General features: G+C 39.6%; 1 protein-coding gene across 4 annotated transcripts in view; it reads right to left on the bottom strand.

The window, feature by feature from the left end:
- The window catches only part of PLA2G4A (phospholipase A2 group IVA), a 308898-nt gene that overhangs the window by 14008 nt on the left and 273405 nt on the right, over window positions 1–21485 (bottom strand). For all 4 annotated transcript variants that reach the window (XM_030572624.1, XM_030572622.1, XM_030572625.1 and 1 more), the window contains exons 13-17: window positions 18191–18262; window positions 15421–15663; window positions 8789–8973; window positions 2519–2714; window positions 2110–2267 (exon numbers count right to left, since the gene is read on the bottom strand). In XM_030572624.1, the coding sequence (XP_030428484.1) occupies window positions 2110–2267; window positions 2519–2714; window positions 8789–8973; window positions 15421–15663; window positions 18191–18262 (854 nt within the window). The remainder of the gene's footprint in view (window positions 1–2109; window positions 2268–2518; window positions 2715–8788; window positions 8974–15420; window positions 15664–18190; window positions 18263–21485) is intronic.

Here is a 21485-nt window from a genome sequence, read left to right as displayed (position 1 = left end):
CTTAGGCTTGGCCGGATACTATAGGCGATTTGTACCACACTACAGCCAAATCGCTGCCCCATTGACCGACCTAACCAAAAAGACCCAGCCAAATGCCGTTAAGTGGACTGATGAGTGTCAAAAAGCCTTTACCCAGCTTAAGGCAACGCTCATGTCTGACCCTGTACTCAGGGCCCCAGATTTTGACAAACCATTCCTAGTAACCACAGATGCATCTGAGTGTGGTATAGGAGCAGTGCTCATGCAGGAAGCAATAGATCACAACTTCCATCCTGTCGTGTTTCTCAGCAAGAAACTGTCTGAGAAGGAAAGTCACTGGTCAGTCAGTGAAAAGGAATGCTATGCCATTGTGTACGCCCTGGAAAAGCTACGCCCATATGTTTGGGGACGGCGGTTCAAACTACAAACTGACCATGCTGCACTAAAGTGGCTTCACACTGCCAAGGGGAACAACAAGAAACTTCTTCGTTGGAGTTTAGCTCTCCAAGATTTTGATTTTGAAATTCAACACATCACAGGAGCTTCTAACAAAGTTGCTGATGCACTCTCCCGTGAGAGTTTCCCTCACCTAAAGCACCTGACCAGAGGACCAATCAGGAAACCGGATTTTTTCAACTTTGGGTGGAGGGAATTGTGTGTCTGAGGTCTTTGTTTTCTGGCTGCCTGCTGTCTCTGAGCTTTGGAGAAGTAGTTTCTATTTTCTAATCTTCTGTTTCTAAGTGTAAGGACAAAGAGATCAGATAGTAAGTTATATGGTTTCTTTTCTTTGGTATTTGCATGAATATAAGTGCTGGAGTGCTTTGATTTGTATTCTTTTTGAATAAGGCTGTTTATTCAATATTCTTTTAAGCAATCGACCCTGTGTTGTGTCACCTTAATACAGAGAGAACATTTGTATGTATTTTTTCTTTCTTTTTATATAAAGCTTTCTTTTAAGACCTGCTGAAGTTTTCTTTACTTCAGGGAAATTGAGTCTGTACTCACCAGGGAATTGGTGGGAGGAAGAAATCAGGGGAGATCTGTGTGTGTTGAATTGGCTAGCCTGATTTTGCATTCCCTCTGGGTGAAGAGGAAAGTACTTTTTGTTCCAGGACTGGGAACAGAGAGGGGGAGTCACTCTGTTTGGATTCACAGAGCTTGTGTCTGTGTATCTCTCCAGGAGCACCTGGAGGGGGGAAGGGACAAAGGATTATTTCCCTTTGTTGTGAGACTCAAGGGATTTGGGTCTTGGGGTCCCCAGGGAAGGTTTTTCAGGGGGACCAGAGTGCCCCAAAACACTCTAATTTTTTGGGTGGTGGCAGCAAGTACCAGGTCCAAGCTGGTAACTAAGCTTGGAGGCTTTCATGCTAACCCCCATATTTTGGACGCTAAGGTCCAAATCTGGGACTAAGGTTATAACAGCTTGTCATAGATATAAGGTATTGCAATAAACAAGCTTAGAAGTAAAAATAAATGGATCACCAAGGCCATGGACAGGTTTGTGTCTAGTACCAATGGATACAATCAGCTGCACATGGAAATGGGCATTTTTTGTCATCATGGCCATTCAGTCTCTTTCCAGAACCAAGATGCCATTAATAATGGGAGCCTTAATGGAGAAGGCAAGCTGTCCTCTCCCTCTCCCTACCAACGTCACTTGGTCTTGTCAGTTGCCTTTATCAAGGTGTTGATTTGGCCAGTTAGTGAGAAAGCTGGGAGATGGTGCTATTTATCTTCCCTGTTATAGGTAGTGCTCTACATTCAAATTGGTCTGTAGAGCTTCCATTGAGATCAATGGGATTCTGCACACAAATCAAGGGCACTATAGGATCCTTAAAGGTTAACTGACTTTGTTTTTTGAAAGTGAACTTTTCCATCTTACCAGCTGGGCTGTGCTTCCTTTGTGAATTGTGTAAAAAAGATTAATGCAAAACAGCATAGCTACTGCATATAAAAAATACATTTTTGTGCAAGTTTCCACTTTTCCGCACACAGGCAGAAAAAAAATTAAAGATTTTTAGCCAGTAAATTTAGGGGGTTATTCTCATCTCTAGTTAATCCCATCACCATGTGGACTCCTTAAAGCACCTCTGAACTGGTGTAAATCAGACATTTTTACTCTGTACTTACATCTAAGTTATTCAGAGTGTTAAATTCCATTAGATCATGAAGCCTTTTGAAAGCTTCATTGGAATATTGGAAGTTGAAGGTAGAGAACGGCGTATTAGGATCATCAAAAATATCGAAGTCAGCAAAGTCCTTCTCTTTCTGAGTTTCTCTTGGAACACCTATGGAGACAACAAAAAACAGAGACAATATTTTATCATTTTGAAAAAATAAAAGGAAAGTTTTAAGAGATGAAGTATAAATTATATAACAATAACTTGCTTTTATATGGGGCTCTGGAAATTCATGGCAATTATGGAAAGATTTCTAGGTATTTCTGATAAAAAGTATTCACAATGTAACAACTGATGTATTAATTTCTTGTTTCCAGGAACACCAAGATTTAGTTTCTTTGTGTCTATTACAAACACACCTGGAGCTTTGTATTTCCGGAAGTTGATGTTTGCCAGAACAAAATGGATGATGGTTGGACAGTCTTTCTCTGTATCGGTATTCTTGGGTTTGAAAACATAGCACTCCTTCAGGCCTTCTCGATCAAACACATGTGGGTCTATTTTTGGAAAAGGAAGGTTGTTCATTTTGGCCCATTTTTCAGCAAGCAAAATTTCCTAAAAAAGGAAGTAAAGTTTCAATAGTTTACAAACAACCATCACAGTTGGGGATTTTCTATTGAGGGTCACAGAGATAAACAAAGACAATGACTCAAAAGCACATAATGTGGGCGAACTGTGGAATGGCAGGGAAGACCAGTCTATATTTAACCATGTGTTATCTAAATATAATCAGAACAAAATAGGATTTTCCTTTGGAAAACCATTTTGAACACACAAGAGACTAAAAGGCAGTGGGTATGAAATAATAATGGGTGAATATAGTCATTGTCTTCAGCTGGCAGATTTCACTATGTTTTGGAGACATAAGACATATTTCAAATCTATTGCAAACAAAGGGCAAATTCTGCACTGATGTGTGCTCTGTGAAAAGCAAGTCAATGGGAGCTGCACAAAGTGTACACATCAGTGAAGAATTTGGCTCAGGTCCATTTTGCCAGAGTGAAAGCGGCTAGCAGTAAACTACCATCTACAGATTATAGCTGCTTGCTAGGTGGAGGTATGTCAGCATTTCTGTCATACACTTCAGTGTTCAGAATTAATAACTCAGTCTTTGAAGAGATCCCTTTGAGACAAAACTTGATGCCTTTCATTTTTGTTCTTTGCCAAGCTCCTAAATGGCTTTTAGAGTTTTTTGATGGAATTTATATGAAGGTCTAAAAGTGCATGAAACCCTCTTGCTATTTTTAATAAATATCTTAATTTTGCTATATGCTACCTTCCAATCTGCATGCAAAATACCTACCAACAGACAGAAAGCTCAGTACACAAACAGCAGTACAGGAGTAGGCACTTAAAACCTTGCACAGACAACACTATTGGGAAAACATAAAAATGAGAGAAAAGAAAAGATGTCTCAGTGGCAATGATTTTATGAAGTCAATGATTCTAGCTAATCAGGACAATGGACCCTACGCTCCCTTAATGACAAAAAATGGGCCAAATTTGCAAGAGAATTTTGCCTAATTAAGCATTAGACTTTGGGATTCAGTCAATTAAGGCGAGGTGGGGTGTTTATGCAGGGAAGATCTAAGCAGCATGCCATGTACAGGGACAGTCTGAGTTTTTTTAATCTACTATTGTTAAAAATAGTACCTGATTACTGTAGTTGAAAGAGATTAGAGAGAAGTTCTCTATTTTTTCAATTTGTTTACTCTTTGCAATTGTCTACAGCTATAGTCAATGGTCAATGTTGATTGAGTGGCTCTTACACATGGCAGCAGAAGAGAGAGAAATGTTTCTTTTCTAATTGACACTGTGGTTGTAAAACCACAACAATTTTCAGTGGGTCTCCAAAACAGGTGTATTCCCTGACACTATTTTAAGCTCACTTTTAACAACTGACTAGGATTTCAAATTGATGGTGTCCCTTTAAATATCCCATGAAAATCTCCTTGCTGTTATTGTTTTTCTGTTGGCTTTAACATTCCTGGGAAACATAAACTTTCTCTGGTCATTTCGAGCTGTCTGCATGTTTTGTCTGTCTGTTTAGATTGTAAAGGCATTCCACTCCTGCCACTTAAGAAATAATGTCATTTAACCTTTATTTTGCAGTGAGTACTTTAGTTTAGGTTGGATGGGACTATTCTTAGAAAATCCTAGATGAAACATGGGGCTAACTTTGGCAATGGCACAACTGAAAAGTCTGTTTCACTTCCAGCATATTGTATGATCAACTGTATTGCAATGACTGAACAAAGATAAATCTCTACACGACAATACAGAGACATTCCCTAAGTCATACAATGGAGTTGCTCTATGAAGCTAGAGCATAGGAATTCTGGTTCATATTCCAGCTATTACATTCTTTCCAGCTGCTAATGTGTATGTGTTTAATCTTAAGAATTCTTACGTCAGCTACACAGCAACCACCTTCCTAAGTAGTTACAACATGCAACAGTTATAAACTTGGACCTTTCTCATGCTATTTCTAATACGATTGAGACTCTTGTGGTACAGTAAGATTGACGTACACTTCGACCTCCCTTTTCCCAAACAAACTGTAGACTTCACCTAACTCCTACGTGAATACAAAAAACCTGACTCTCATGTGTACTACAGCCACTTTACATCACTCTGGCAGAGTAAAAGGGAGTGAAAATGCAGGAAGGAAGATCAGGTCCCAACAGTTCTCAAACTGCCATAATTTTCACTCTGCAACCCCATCTATCAGGCCAGGTCACTTTCCTGAAAGTACTTTCTAGCAGAATATCTGATTCACTTTTGAATGACACCATGCAATCCATTTTGCAGGCTTCCTCTTACCTAATCATCATTATTGTAACAGATATAGCAATTTCCTCCAAACTCTTTGGAAAATCTTACTGTATTAAATCTATGTATCATTGTGGGTCAGGGATTGTATGCAATTCCATAAAGGAGAGTAATGACAGCCCCTTCCCTCGAGCGAAGAACTTGTGTGTGCGTGTGTGTGTGTGTGGTGGGGAGGCAGGGGGAGGGATTAGGCAAATTTACCTAGGTTGTAACACCTAAAGAGAGGTACCACAGACAAAGGATTTTTGGATAAATAGAGTGAGTTTAAACTGAATCACAACAGGATCTTCTTTCTGGCCCAGCATATAGAGAGGACCTTCTGTTCAAGAGTGGTCCCAATCTGCTGAGAAGAGCTGGAAGCACTGACACTGACCAAAGTGCTTGTGGAGATAGAAGGTGACCTCTAGTTAGCTTATTAGCATACATGTAGGCTCTTTCATTGTTTATAATAAGTTTTCTCTGTAATGCCTTTGCTGCAAGAATAAAAGTGCTTGCTTAGAAAAAAACTATGTGGTAACTTAAAATGGTGGGCATTTACGCTGCTTATAGCCTCTGAGAAAAAGATAAAGCAAGCCTGCCGAGGCAGTCTGACTTGCTAGGGAATTCACAGCGCAGGCAGGGAACTGTGCAGCCTAGAAATACCCCGGTCAAGAGGGAGAAAGAAGCAGCTTTCCATCAAGATGGTCAGGGATGCAACCTTATGCTGTGAGTGTCCCTAGCCTTAGTTTGCCATAAACTGGGAGTGGATGACTGGGGATGGATCATTCAATGATTGCCTGTTCCTGTTCTGTTCATTTCCTCTAAAGCATTTGGCACTGGCCGCTGTTGGAAGACAGGATACTGGGCTGGATGGACTATTGGCCTGACCCAGTGTGGCCACTCTTATGCCCAAGAGAGGTGACAGCTGGGGAGCCAGAAGCTGCTACAGTGGGTGCTCCTGCTAAACTATAGAGGGGGATATAGGTGCAGTTGCCCTGAACTGTGACAACGATCATCATCTATTTTTGAAGAATAGCCCCATTAATCCTGCAGGCACAGTGCCAAATTTTCATCTCAGTTAAACCCATTCAATACTACTGAATTCACATCAGTGCACTAGATTTTACATTACAAGGGACATGGACCCATGCTGGTGCAGTGTCAAGCATATGCTTGGTGCTCAATCTATAACATTATATTAATGATTAATTAATAACATAATAAGTAGAAATGACTTCCGCTTAGAGCTGGAGAAATTAGCAGCTTTCGGATTATAAAGAAAACCTGCTTTCTGGCAGGGAGTTTCTGAAGAAGTCATAATGTCTGATCCATTTCTCAGCCTTTCCATTGAATTCACTGAGAGTCAGACCAGGTCCTCCATGTCTAAACTAATGACCGAGAAATTCATTTGGTTTGAAAATCTCTTGTCTGGAAAGAAGTCAGAATGGCAAAGGGAAAGAGTGTTCTAACTCTCTATCACATGCCACTGGATACTTTAAAAACCAACAATCAGAACTGCTCTGATGAAAAATCTCCAAGCCACAACAATTGGACTCCTAAAATTTCTAGCCATTTCTTCATTTAAAGCCTTTATGGCCAGTTACTGATCTGTAATCATACTTTTACATTTAGGGTAAAATGTTCAAAAGCACTTAAGTGACTTCGGAGCCTAAGTCTCAATTTCAAAAGTGACTCAGGCACTATCAGTCTAAATCTCATTGAAATCATAGCAGGATTTAGGTGTGGCAATCCAATGGAATCCTCAACCCCAAGTTAGGCACTTCTACTCCCTGTACATGTGCATGAGGAGAGCTAGGTGCCTCAGAGAGGGATTCACAGTAGTCAGCATGTTGAAAGGGGGAGCCATATAAGGCAGCCCATGGGAAATGCTGAGGACAGGGGAGTGGTCTAAGCCTCACCCCTTGGAGGTAATTAAGCAGCTAACTCCAGGCTGGATGAAGATGCCTATCTCCACTCGGCCTTCACAGCTGTGAACCTTCTCCTAGAGCAAGGCACCTAAACCCTCTCTCACAAAAAAAACAAGAGAGGGACAGCCAATGGCCTGAGTACTCATGCTGGGATGTGGGAGATCTGGGTTCAAGTCCCTGCTCCAAATCAAGTAGAGTGGAGATTTGAAGTCTCCCACATCCCAGGTGAGAGCCCTGACACTGGGCAACTGAGCTGGTACCTACGTATGTATGTGCACACGCACACTACCCTCCAACCTCCTCAGCCGGCCCTCCCACCAACTTCCTGATCAGTCAGCCTTGGCTTTCTTTTGTGCAAAGTCTGATCGAGTAGGTATACTCTGAACAGGTCAACTGGACTTAATCCCCGCTGTAGACGGCACTAGATCAACAGAAGAGTTCATCTGTCGACCTGTTTACTGCCTCTTCGGAAAGTGGATTACCTTTGCAGATAGGAAAACCTCTCCTGTCAGCATTGGTAGTGTCTACACTGAAGCGCTACAGCTGTGCTATTACAGCATTTCAAGTGTAGACAAGCCCTTAGGAGGCTAGGGAATTTAGGTGGTAGCTGAGTGGAAATTTTGAGGATCTCAATATCACATAAATATCAGAACCAAAAAATATCGGTGCATCCAGCCCTAAATATGTCAGTCATGTCTGAAAATAAGACAGGTACTTCTGAAAACATTACTCCTATTAACTATTTATTTACAACAACCACCTAGTAATATGTAAACTAAGGTTAAGTTATGTTTACACTGCACCACAGTGCGGACTATAGGGGTGTGAACTGTGCAGCATGCACCAAAGTACTGCGATCTAACTGTCCTGTGTGGACATTGCTATCATGAACTAAAAAGTATCTAGTTCACGTTAGCATCCTCCTGTTTGAAAGAGACTGCGTTAATGTGAACTAGGAATCTTTTTGTTTGCACCAGCTGCATCCATACAGGGCAGTAAGATTGCAACACTTTGGTGTGCTCTGCAGTTCACATCCCCATAGCTCGCACTATGGTTCAGCGTACACAAACTGATACACGTTCCATAGACGATCTAATGAGTAGCTTATGACAGATAATAAAGGAGATGATTTTTCACTTCTTACATTAAGAATTTATCTTTTTGCATTTTGTTTAACATGAGATACACATGACATCAAAAGAAGACTAAAGTAGCAGTTCAGATTTCTGGGTGTTTGCTTATTGTAATTCTACTGTATCATGGAACTGGCATATGGTATTTTCTTCTATATTTGTGTTGTATTGTTTTATTTTTATTATTATTAAATGTAAGTAACTTATTTGCCTAATATGGATTATAAACATTTTTTACAAGAGGAGACAACAGATCATAGTATGTAGTTTCAAAAAAAGATTTAAGGGACAAACTCTGCATGTCATTGTGCAGGCAGGGTTTCCAAAAAAAATCAGGTGAGGAATTCTTTTAAGTGACATTTTGTTGAGGGTCAAATCCCACTGCCTTCCTTGTGGTAGTAGTCTCTTCTATTTCAGTAGAATTAATATCCTGAGTAAAGAGAGCAGAATTGGAGGCTGAGTAGAAAATCGTTGATGTGAAAGTCAATTACTTCAGAGCTGGAGCCATGATGGGATCAAAGTCAGACTTTTTTAAAAAAAAGCCCTGTGAATGGCAGGGTCTGGAAGCCACACAAGAATGGAGTTTTCCATCAGCATGATGGGAGGATAAAAAGTATGGCCTAGCTTCTCAAAGTACGTAGGTGCATAATTTCCATTGAAATCAACTGCAGTTAGATGCCTAAATATCTTTGAGAATCTGGGCCTAACCACCTTAAAAATGATAACACAAACTGAAGGAATGGTCTAGTTTACTTACTTTGAAAGGAGGACTGGAGTCACTTGGCCTTGCAGAAAAATCAAAGGAGATTATGAGATCAACACCTCGCTGAGGTCTTAAGATAAGGGGGTATGGCAGGTTAAAGGTGAGCCCACTATCCACTACATGAATCTTTTTACTCTTCACATCTAGTGGCTCATATATCCTCTCAAACTCATCAGGATCTAGGCAAAACAAAACAAAAAACAAATCCAAAAATCCCCAACAGTTAGTAATTGAATTGGTAAAGTACCCTTCTAATGGACTGTAGACTCCCTCAGAGCTATGGATGACAATTGCATTAAGTAACTTAACTAAATGTAAGCCTAATGTGATCTACTGTAAAGTATGAAGTCTTAACAAAAAACGTGTATTAAAAATAATCTCAATAAGATGACTTCCAAAGTGACAGGAATTAGCCCCCCTAGGAACCCAAAGCAAATGGTTATCCAAATCCGATATCTGACTGCAAAATCATAAATGCTCACTGTATGTCCTTCGGTGCCAATCTGCACAACCAAACACTGTGTCGACATCCTTTCAAGGCTCTAGTGTTTGAAATTAGACCTTAGGCATGAATTAACACATTACCATGTTGCTTGTCACATTGGCCAGAACCATAATATTGTTTTACAGAAAAAGTTGTCAAGTCAGAGTCCACAGGCCCAAAAGCATGCAGTGTTCCCTCCCTGATCCCAAAGCTCAATCTGTGTGTGGGAGGAGTTCCGGGAGGGAAGAAGGGGAGAGGGAGATTTCTCCATGTCCATTTGCACCATCCCAGTCTCTGGATACTGCTAAACATTCCCTGTAGAGGTTGAATATTTTCTCCTAGGTCTCAAAGATATTTCTGAAGAATGATTTTTCCTTCATAATGCATCTGATTGTACCATGTAACAGGACTTTTAATCATAAACCGTGGTTTGCTCCCAAAGTTAATTTAAAGATGCCTGAAATTTTGATTTAAACAGTGATGTCTGCAGAGGGCACTGTAGTCCAAGGAATGAACACCTGAGCGCTCACATTATTTGTTTCTGTTGTCTCTCCCTCTAATACCTACCAATCCAGGGTAGCGTTCAAGTGCAGATGACCTGTGCTATACAGGAAGGCAGACTAGATGATCTAGTCCCTTCTGGCCTTAAACTCTATGCCTCTAAGTTAAACAATCATGCATGCCTGACACAGATGACAGAGTAAATAGTCACCCTTGCAAAGGTGTTTTCATGTAAGGAAAAATGAATGGAAATTGATTCTTACTCCAGTTCCTAAAAACCAGGTTGCCCCTTGCACTTCAGGTTCCATGAAGAAAATTTGCCCATTAAACCTCAAATCAAGTACTTTGATTCTTTTCTCTTTCCTCAAGAACAGATTCATCAAATGATGCACCGATTTTCTATTTTGTACCTGAATTTCTCAAGGGAAAACTCCCTCAGAGCAATACGTGACTGAGATGCAGAACTTCTGTTGAGACCTAACCAGACATGAGAACAATATTTCTCTATGCCTTATTAAAAAGCTACTCTTAATTTAAGTCACAGGCAAATAAATTTGGTTACATTATATGTTAATAACACCTTACATTACTGGAAGTGTAAAAACACACAGATTTACTTTGTATGTATTTACATTTCTCTCAGCCTGGAAAATAAAAGTCATTTGTATCTGTTTTTCTTTTGTTTATACTGCAGCCAATTTACCTTTCCAGTTCTTACTGATACGATGATTGTGTTTCATTTGTGTTTGTTTGTTTATTAACCATATGCTTTCACTAGAAACACACAAAAAAAATTAAATCACTTCATCAATTTATAAAATCTTTCTTTATTTAAATGTATGAAATTTTAATATGAGGCCAAAATAAAGTTCTTGTTGAGAGGTGCAACAATGGCTCTTCCACCAAAATGGTTTTACTTAGTACAGTCTTCTTTTTCTATTTATCACTGCTCCAAAATGCTAAGCAGAACAACACATTTGATTTCACAGATGATACTAGGGTCTCCCATCTCCAGGAATAAATCCAGTGACACCAGTTGTACTAACACTTGTTCTATATTGTATTGATGGTGCTATTCTTTATATCTCCATCTATATCAGCAAAAGTAACAGCTGACAATATTAAAATTGCTTCCTAATCTGCATCAACAGTACAGGGAAAGAAGGAGAGAATATGATCTCTAGTGCCAGGCAGGAGCTGCCCTTTGTACCCTAGTACTGCACTCCCCCTAGGGGCTGGGTTAGGAACTGTTGGTTCATCTTGGGTTTGTAGGTTAAAGCAGGGGTGCCCAGGGTAACTGCTCTGTGCATTTCTGGTAGCCCTTGTAAGGTATCCCGTGTTTTTCATCAGACTCTGAATGTTTATGGGAACTCCCCAAAGGTTAGCACCTGAAAAGCCTAATTCTTGGAATACCTATAGCACTTGCCACCAAATGTGTGGCATAGCCAGCATGCTACCAAATAGATTTGGAGAGTTTAATTACAGAACGGACCCATCAGATCACCTAGTCTGACCTCCTATATACCATAGGCCATTAAATTTCTCCAAGCTACCCCTGTACTGAGCCCAAACTAGGTGATTTATATAGCACAGCACTCACAGTGACTGCATGAATTGGAGTCAATCACAGTATGTTATATGGATTTTTTGCCTCTCTCTCTAAAGCATCAGCATTGGCCACTGTTGCAGACAGGGTGCCAGGTGAGAGAGATCAGTTATGGCTGGTCCAGGTTTTCTTTTTTTAAAAAAGATTCTAGTTTCTATTCCTAGGAATTCTGCAATCTATTCTCTGTGAGAATAAAAATGGAAGGATTTATTACATGTGAATTCATCAAAGAAAGATGCACCTCTCCTAAGAGACTTTCTTATCACATGAAATCTTTTTTAACAGTAAGACATAAAGAACAGTCATAAATTAATAGAAACTGTGTGGGGCCAGCACAGAGTGACTATCCGATACACAAGAATTTGATTTAGAAGAAAGAATGTTTCAAGTATAGCTTATAACAGATGTTCTCATTTTTTATTTCCAGATGCTCCTTGTCACGGCAAGCAATTTAAAGGAAAGTGAGGGAGCTGAAAAGGGCATTCACAACTGACATGCATCTACCATAAAATAGTTTCCATAATATTGAAATAAGGAAGGAAAGATAATTTTTCCCCTTTGTTATTCAGTAGGCATTTTCTCAAGAGTGTTTTAAAGGGTGTTGGAAATAGAAAGGCACAGAAATAGATCAACAGTGAGGGTATAAATAAATTATTCAGGAGTTTTCAAGTAGATTTGAGGTTATTTCTTAGAAACAAAAATATTGTGGGCAAAAGTTAGATAGCAATTCTACTTAAAATAAAAGCAGACAGCTTAGGCCACACTGAAGGACTGGATTCAATAAAACTCCATCCAGCTGAGGAAGCATATGTTTATACAATATTACAGACTGGATGCAGAAGCATGTCTGGAGTTTTAATTGAATCAAAGCTCAAAGATTTTCAACAGCTGAAATTCTTAATGGAAAAATAAAAAGTGTCAGAGTGAGGAGTTCCTGCTCCAAAGGATTAGAGCCAAACGTTGGCCTGTTTGAAGTCAGTGGCAATAGTCCCAGGGATTGCCTGCAATAAGACTAGGATCTAGAGCTGCGAAAACCGTTTGTTCTGAACAAATAGCAGTCCCATGAACAAGTGTGACCAGGGGTGCGTCCCTACCTAACAGTTAGAATTTGTGGTCACAGTCTTACCTAGTGGTAGGGGATCAGGGAACCTGAGCCCAACCACATCACTGGGTTCCAACTCTAAGACCCTCATAAAGAAGGTTTCTGCTACTTGTGGCCCAGCTAACACACTCTCCTGGGTCTCTTTCTACTGTTCTGCCCTTCCTTAGGGTACGTTGTGGTTTGTGGTTGTCCCTCGCAACCCGACCCATGGGACTCTGCAGGCTGGGGAGTCTCAGCTCCATGCAGCAGTTCTCCTCCTGGCGATGTTCTCCTGACATAACCCCTCTGTAACAAATCTACCAAATTTAACTGGAAAGAGAACTCCACAATTTGGTTCACTTTGCCTAGGGAGATCTGCCTCTCTCTGCTCACCACCCTGCTGTGCTGAGGAGACTCCCTTTTAAGCCCCTTCTCCAACCGGAGCATGCCCCATATGCCTGCTGAGGCAGGGCTCCTCAGGCTCAAAGTTGTTCTTCCTCCTCTGTCTCTCCAGGTCATCAAGTTGAGTGGACTTTTGGCCTGCCTGGGAAAAGTGTCCCAAAGAGTGGAGCTCTCTTCCCGGTTAAATTTGATGATTTGATTGAGCGCAATACCACATACAGCACCCATCCCCAGCTCTGCTTACTCTCCTGTCTTGCCAGTCACTCCCCGCTAAAGCTTACCTAGAAACAACTGCACAATGTAGCATTTTCAATCCTGCAAATGGGACGCTAAAGTATGTTGCCTGGCTGTTCTCCCAACCCCACCACTCTTCTGGGCTTATCAGGCTGATTTGGCTGGTATTTAACAACATAACCCCTGATGCCATACAAGGGCGGGGAGGGAGGCAGAGAATCACATGATCCTCTCTTGAAAATTTCTAACACACCTTGTCATCTAATGTGATTATGGTGTCTTATAACATATAGGGCTTTTATTCATGTTTATATGTATTTTATGATAATTGTTTATGTATAATACACTGGCCTGGACTCATGCATGTGGTCATGTCTCCTTCTAGTGGATGGTCTCAACTACTGTATTTCCTTCTGCCAGCTGCTACTTTTAGCTGAAGCATTAGATGCCTGTACTTTCAATGGTGCAGGCCCTGAGTTCAATGCCCACTGATGACTGTCAAGTATGCCAAAGTGCAGCCCTGGTTTTTTACATATACTATGAGTTTATAAATCTGTGAAGTGATCAAAGTGAAAAGCACTACACAAAATGTCAGCTCTGTTTTTTAAGTTGCCTTTATTTCAGGTCTGTTTAATGTTTCAGTAATAAACAAAAAGAAAACATATTGCTAATTCTGGTCAAATTATATTATTTTTAAAACCATGGATAATAGCAACATGGATAAGGGACATGAAAAATCATGTAATATTTTGAATTTATTTCAAAGGTTCCTTTGAAGCCACTTCTTTGGACTCCCAGGCTCTTGTACAAATATAGATAAATCCATCAGTAGTATCAAAAGTACGCTACTGAATAATTCATCTTGGTATAGCCCCTCTGTTCCTAACCACTGAGGGCCCAGTTCTATTGAAGTTACTATTGAGCAACGTGTAGGGGTTACTCATAATCATAAGCACTATGCTTGGTAGCTTGCAGGACTGGATTCTGATCTTGTAATGTGAGCAAATACTTAGAAATGCAAAAAAAAATGTCAACAGCAAAAAAAAACTATTAGAACATGGCTAGGGAAACTCCAAATGACCCGTAGTCAAATATTTCTCTCAAGCAGAGGCAGATCTCTGTCTATCTGAGGTTCAATTTCAATCCAAATGAAAACCCTAGAGGTTGAGGGTTTGATGTGCCTTAAATATACCACATTTAATCAAAAGTTATTTTTTCCACAGATCTACTAAGCACTTTCCTGCCTGTTTTAGGCACTATAAATACTACTATAAATATTAAGATTATCCAGTTGTAAACACCTCTGAGCTGAAAAATAATATTTAGAAAGTGGAGAACAGGCAGAAATTACTATAGAGCTGTTCAAAAGGATAGTTACATTAACAAATACACATTAGAGAGTCACTTTGTCATTATGGAATTGTAAATACCAGATGTCATTTAAAAGCTCAAGTAACAAATTCAAACTTCCCCCTCCTGCACACACGTGGACTAGATATGAAGACATGTGGATGTGCCCAATGGATCAATCATGCTGAGGTAGAGATTTTAATGAGGAGAAAGGTGTGTCTTAGTGGACTAGCAGAGTAAGAGTGTTCCACACAGTGTGGAGGAAACACCCAGACAGCTGGGAGAGAAGCAGAAAAACAGAGCAGCAAGACTGGAGGCAGAGGCTGATACTTTGAGATCTACAGATGAAAAATGCTATATAAGAACTAACTGTTATTGTTGCTGATCTACTATGGAAAAATCAATGAGTAGGGAAAGGACAGGATTTGTAGACGGGATTGAAGGGGGAGCATTAAGGGAAGAAAATGATGTTGATTGGCAAGACTCATTTCTGCCCCATGCTAATAAGAGAAGATGAAAAGAGCATGATGGGACATTCCACATAATCTTTTGCGGGTATTTCAAGAAAAAGTCAGGAAGTGGCCATGTACAAAAAGTACCTTAGTCAACTCTATCAAGGAAAGAGCAACTCCTCCCCACCCTACAAGTATATTGTTCTACCAGTTCTGATAGGAAGCCTTAGGGTGGGCATCATACAGAACCAACGCATCGCACTTCTATGGAGTCAGTCCTGATTCTGCCATAAGGCCTCGACTTGCCTCATATAGGAATAACACATTGCACTTTACATCACCAGTCATCTTAGTGTGCTTGTAAATATTTAAGACTGCCCCTGTGCAAATGTGCACTAGCTTTCAGAAGCGTTCAGTTGTAAGCATTCCAGTCTAATGACATGTTCCCACAACTGTAGCTCACAGTTTATTCTTTCACTGACGGAAATGCAGTGCACAGATATTTTGTGAACTAACCTGCGACGGCCGTGTCCATTTCATCCTCCTCCACAGATTCCTGAGTACACAGGCCTGCTAGAGGGGAGAGTGGGTACCATGTGTTGAGGTTCAAGCCCAGCATAAAGTTGTGTACTTTCCCAGCACGCCCTTCTCTGGTGTTGAAAAGGGAACTATCTCCCACCAAAGCCATCAGCATGCGCTGGACCCAGCTTTCTTGACTGCTACTTTGAAGTTCTTTTTCAGCCTCAAGGTTTTCAGAACCTGTGTGTAAAAAAATGACCAGCAGTGAAACAGTCAACATGAAAAGTGTCAAAATGAGGCTTCAGCTTCAACATCCTACTGAAACGAAAGGGAGCCTTCACATCTCTCCCAAGACCAAACCATGTCCTGTTCTCATGCACAGCTCAAGTAAATAGAGTTTGCGCAGAGCATTTAAGAGGAGCTGGAGGAATTCTCACTCCTCAACTGTAGAGCATTCGTCTAACTTCTTTGCTGCTTCTATAATAGCATGGCTGTGGAGATGACAGGGTACCTGCCATTGTGGGATGGGTGTGGATCCATGTAATAGCACATTCACTGGCCTCTCCAGTGCACCCCCCCGCCACCATGCCATGCCCCTGTGTTCCAGGAAGATTCCTGCTGTATTACTTAGGCCCTGCTAGGTTGAACCACAGTGGTAGTGCTACATTTAGGACCTCATGTGCTGGTGAAGGGGGATCAGCAGCATTTCACCCATGTGAAAACTCAGGGCTGTATCAGTTCACACTCAGAGCTGTATCTTCACAGACATAAGGAATAAATAGATATACACAAGGATGTAGATATTGAGCTAAATCTTAAATTCTACAAATCTGCATAAAAGAGAAACCTGAGCATTTAATAATTAAGTTACAAAAGTTTTTTCTATAGATCTTGCTTTATTAAAAAAATAATTATTGAAAATCTAAATTTTGGGTCAAGATTGTTCTGATAACATCACCCAAGTAAACTAAAAATGCAACCAAAAGCATACCACCTACATTAAAGTAACTTGATTTCCAAAAGTGATGAGCATCCATAGCTTCCATTCAAACCTGCAAAAGATCTTACTGCCTGTAGGGCATGACCTTGAGCTCTCCAAACTTTCACCAACTTCTGTAGGTGTTTTGAGTGTTCAAAGAATTTAGATCAGGCCTGATGTTCAAAGTGTAGCATTCTAATTTTTCTCTTTAATCCACGGTTCACAATGAGCTATTTTTCATTTAAATAGGGGCAGAGCAAGTGTCAAAAGAGTAGGAAGTCTGATCTGTAGGTCCTACTGCAGACTTATCCTGTGGAAGTGTGAGAATTATGGAAAGCCCCAGTGCTTACTGTCACAAATCAAGCTGTGTAAACCACATACAGACATACAAGGCCATAAATAATGATTATTTTCTTTATGTTGGTCACTATGACACTGACACAGGATATCTGCAAATAAACACTGAAATTGGTATCTCTCCCTCCCCATTATTTCAAGTCAAAGGAGAAGTGATGAGCTTCTTATTTGACTAGACCTCATTTTCAAAGGTTTGTTTTCCTCCTGCCAGTGCTGGCACCATCATTAAAACCTAAAATAGTGCCTGGAGCTGCATCCTCTCATTGCTTTAGTTGTTAGTGGCGATGTTGATTCTTGTAGAAGAAATAGACACTCAAAACTATGATGTGGTAGGTGCATGAAAGAATAGGGGATTTTAACATAAGAACAGCCATACTGGGTCAGACCAAAGGTCCACCTGGCCCAGTATTCTGTTTTCGGACAGTGATCAATGACAGGTGCTTCAGAGCGAATGAACAGAACAGGTAATCATCAAGCGATCCATCCCCTCTCGCCCATTCCCGGTTGAAAACATTTTCATATATAAAAATCAAGATAAACTATTTCAGCAAGATGGAGATAATGGTTAAAAGGTCAAAAGTGCTTAAGTGACTTAAGATCCTAAATCCCATTTCCAAAAGTGACATAGGCACTTAGGAGCCTGAGCCCCACTGCCCTGCAATTAGAATTATGCTCCTAAGTCTCTAAGTCACTTTTTCCAAAACATCGAAGTTCAATTTCCATATTTTACCCAGTATGGTGGCCTTAGGTCCAGAATGGCAATACTGATGTCACTCACACAGGTATCTGGAAGCACCGGAAATGCTAATCAAAGACAGTGGACTTAGACTGAGCCACACTCAGCTGAATTTTAGATTCAACAGGCATCTCTAGCTTACTGGGCTGATGACCAAGCCACAGACTCATCTACTTCAGTTTGCTGGGAAAAACAGCTTGATGAGGTTACTGGCTCAACAACTCTCATGTTCAAGGCTTATGTCAAGATGTGGGCTTCTGTGAGGCTCGTTAGAGCAGCACTGCTGGCTTTCTGAGCTGATGTTAAGGCACAAGTCTCTGAGTGCTCATTTGTTTACCAGCTTGAACAGTCTGGGCTGATATGAAGAAAAAGGCCTCTGTCAGGCCTCTTGCTCAGGTCTCTTGGCCTTACTAAGCTAAAGCCAAGGCATATACTTTTTTAAGGTTGCTGGCTCAAGCAGTGGAATTTTACCATTGGCATCAGTGGGACCTACAAAGGACAACATACACGGATAAGTCAAACAGGATTCGGCCCATTTTGGGGGTATGTACATGACTGATAGCAACAAAGATCCCTAAATTGTCTTTTTCCATCACAATCACCTTGCTTTAGCTAGACAAATAAACAGTATATACAGAAAAAGTGGAGCAGGCATAGTAAGTAAAACATGCTCTAGACCATGGGGTTTTCCTTACCTTTCGGTCCCTGTGATTCATCTTCACTGTCTGAACTATCATTGCTCACAAGATGCTTCAGCCTAATATTTTCTGTTGAAAAAAATATACAATATCTTAAATTGTTAGATCTAAGCTAAATTGTTTGATCTCTAAGGAGATCAAAAAAGTGTCAAGACATATCATTGTATAGTACTTGCGATAGACAGGAAATGAAAACTAAGCAAGACAGCTGTAGGGACTCAAATTACATTTGGACATAACTATGAAGAATCTATTGTGTGTGATCTTGGTTTGGAATTGTTGCAAAGTTCAGGATGGGTTTGCCCTTTTTTCACAGGAATTCAGCATTATCCAGTGGAATTCTCCTTTCAAGGCAGAAAATCCTCTGAAGAACAGGTGGAATTTTAAGGTGCAGTCCAGACATAAGCAAGGGCAATGCACACTAACATCCATTGTGAATTACAACTACTTATACCAGGGTTGATTTCCCCAAGATTGTAAGCAAAACAACAAAACTAACTATTGTTTTGCAAGCCCACAAAATGAAACTACTTTAATAGAAAATAAGCCTGACAACAAAGCCATATATTCTCCTCTGAATGCATGACTTTAATTTGTGGTAATGGGAATGCCATGTGCATATCAAGTACCCCTCTACATTCTGGGAAATAAAAGAAAACAAGACAATTACATAACTTTAACACAAATCTATTTCAGAGGGAAAAACGAAAAACAAAAACCCAGCAGTTAGGCCAAAGCAATTAACTTCAGTGAAGGAACAGGCATTTTACATTTCACACCATTAATCGAAAGAATGAACACAAGGTACCTATTTGGCAAAAATCTATTTTCCATCAGGATAAGATCATTGTATCTAAAATAATCAAACTCAACCTGAAACTGTAAATTACTTGGTGTTTTTCCAAAACCATAAAAGAATATTAAAAAAAGGTACAGGATTTTTTGAGAGCTGTGCAATTAAAGCAGCAATACATTCCACTGTCAGATCAAATAGCTCAGAAAGGAGATTAATTTATGTGAAAACTATTTTCTAGTCAGCAAACTCTGTTTTCTTTAATTATTTATGCTACTATATTAAAGTAAAAATCTATTTTTAAAATAATCAAGGAAAGCCTTTCTTGAAACAAATGGATTTTCAATTGTCGTTGTCTTTAGTTATTTGACTTCAGTTGAATTATAAGAAAATCATTTTATAAACAGCTTAGTATTGGAAAATCATCTTCAGCTGATACTGTGGACAGTATGTGTTGGAAGAAACAAGCTCACCAAGCTCCCAATATTCTAACTTCTTCTGTTTGGGTGTAAAGATTTAAACTGGGATTTTCAAAGAAGGCACCCAACTGCTATTGAAGCTATGGGAATTTGGTGCCTAACTCCTTTAGGGTCCTTTGAAAATTCCAGCCTTCCTCTCCAAGATAATTTATGATGTAAATAGTCTATACTGGAAACAAGTAATAAAGCCGAAAGAGGACTGTCTTCTCATGATTGTTTTGAATAGATATCATAAACCAATTGCCTCTTGCTAAAGAAAACCACCCATGTTATTTATGACATAAACCAAATTTTTGTCATGGCAGGACAGAGTTTGTCTTGGGTAGAAAATTCTTTGTTTTGGGATTGTCATTTATATCAAGTATATTATCCAATCAAGGATAAGAGCAACTAAAACATTAGGCAAGTAGCAACATGCATTTCCAATACTTCTGCTAGCTCAAGACAGAAAGCTTGATTGAGAGAGAGTGAGGTTATCAAAAGGCATGTGGAAATTAAATGTAAATGTGTTATACATATAAAGCTATATCTATGTTGATTGTTTATGAGGACTAGTCCTTGTAGGATTAGATATTACACTGTAGAAATCTATACAGACACAGAAGAGTTTCTGTCATTACAGATTTTCTCCTTAGATATTTTCACTCTTGCGAACTAAATAGCTATTCAGATACTACCTAAACTACTGTCAATGCTAACAGTACGCAACAAAGACAAATGTTACAAATTCTTGGATGATAACAAAGAATATCTGATAAGACAAAAATTAACAACCAAAAAAAGAAACTATTAAAAGCCACAAATATAAATTTTGAATGTCAAAGATATATTTTTTAAAAAGAACTATATGAGAAATAGCTTATTTAATTCTTATGTTCAGTGTGGCGTATAGGTTTTGGGTAAAGTCCTGGTTCCACTGAACTCAGCTGAAGTTTTGTCACTGACTTTAATTGGCCAGGATTCCATTGTATAAGTTTTATAGTTTTGCCAGCATAATATAGTTCAGGTTTCATCACCCTTTCCATGGTAAACTCTCACTTTGAGGTATTTTGTATTTGTCTTTAAAAATTCTCACAAACAGGAAACATCTCAAACCAAGAGCAAAGATTCTTGTAATGAAAAAAGTTGAACAATATTTTTGGAGGTGTAAAAAATAGATAATATTTTTTAAGGATTTTTTCCAGAGAAAAGATCTCTTTAAAAATTCAGAGTGATGCCCTGTTCTATTAAAGCAATTAAGTACAGGCATAACTTTAAACACATAAGTAAACTTAGTGATTTTTATAGGGCTACTCGTGCTTAAACTTAAGTATCTGCTGAAGTATTATGCTCACTAATGCCTAAATTCCTATGTTTCGGTACCTCAAAAATTAACTCAAATAGACAGATTATTATATTAATCAGATTATTTTTTCTTTATGCAGTGAGTTTCGCTGCTCATGAACTATACCAGACAGAAAGCCCTGTAAGCTGAATTTTTCTATTTGACAGAAGACAGGAGCAGCATGACAAAGCTAGCTTCTCCATATTGTCCCAGCAATAGTCTCAACTACCAGACAGAAGAGATAGTGGAGTTTTTATGCACAGCCAACTCTCATCCACTCAAGTCAGGCCATGGACACAGATGCTGACTATTCTGGTTTATTTAGTGGTTTAAATGCATTTCATGAGCACCTATCCACCATCTCTGGACACAGTACAGGAGTAAAAATCATTCCAATATCAAAAGCTTTTAGAAAACCCCAAAATAGCATTTTTGAAAGATGTACCTTACCACAACCATCAAGCTCCAACATTCCCCTCCCTACAATGATGTGGACACTTGTCCAGTAGAAAGTGAACGGAGACCACTAAACCAGTTTCACGGAAACTAAACTATCATCAGATGGTAAGAATTTAGGGCACCCTGGAATAGAATGGACCTGGCAACCAAAAGGTGAAAAGCTGCATTATCTCTTTATCAATTACATGAGTAGTCCCATCCTCAAAAGACATTTATTATAATTGCAGGTAGCCATGA

This window comes from Gopherus evgoodei, chromosome 8 (assembly GCF_007399415.2).
Source record: "Gopherus evgoodei ecotype Sinaloan lineage chromosome 8, rGopEvg1_v1.p, whole genome shotgun sequence".
Taxonomy (NCBI): domain Eukaryota; kingdom Metazoa; phylum Chordata; order Testudines; family Testudinidae; genus Gopherus; species Gopherus evgoodei.
This window is presented reverse-complemented; position numbering and strand designations above follow the sequence as displayed.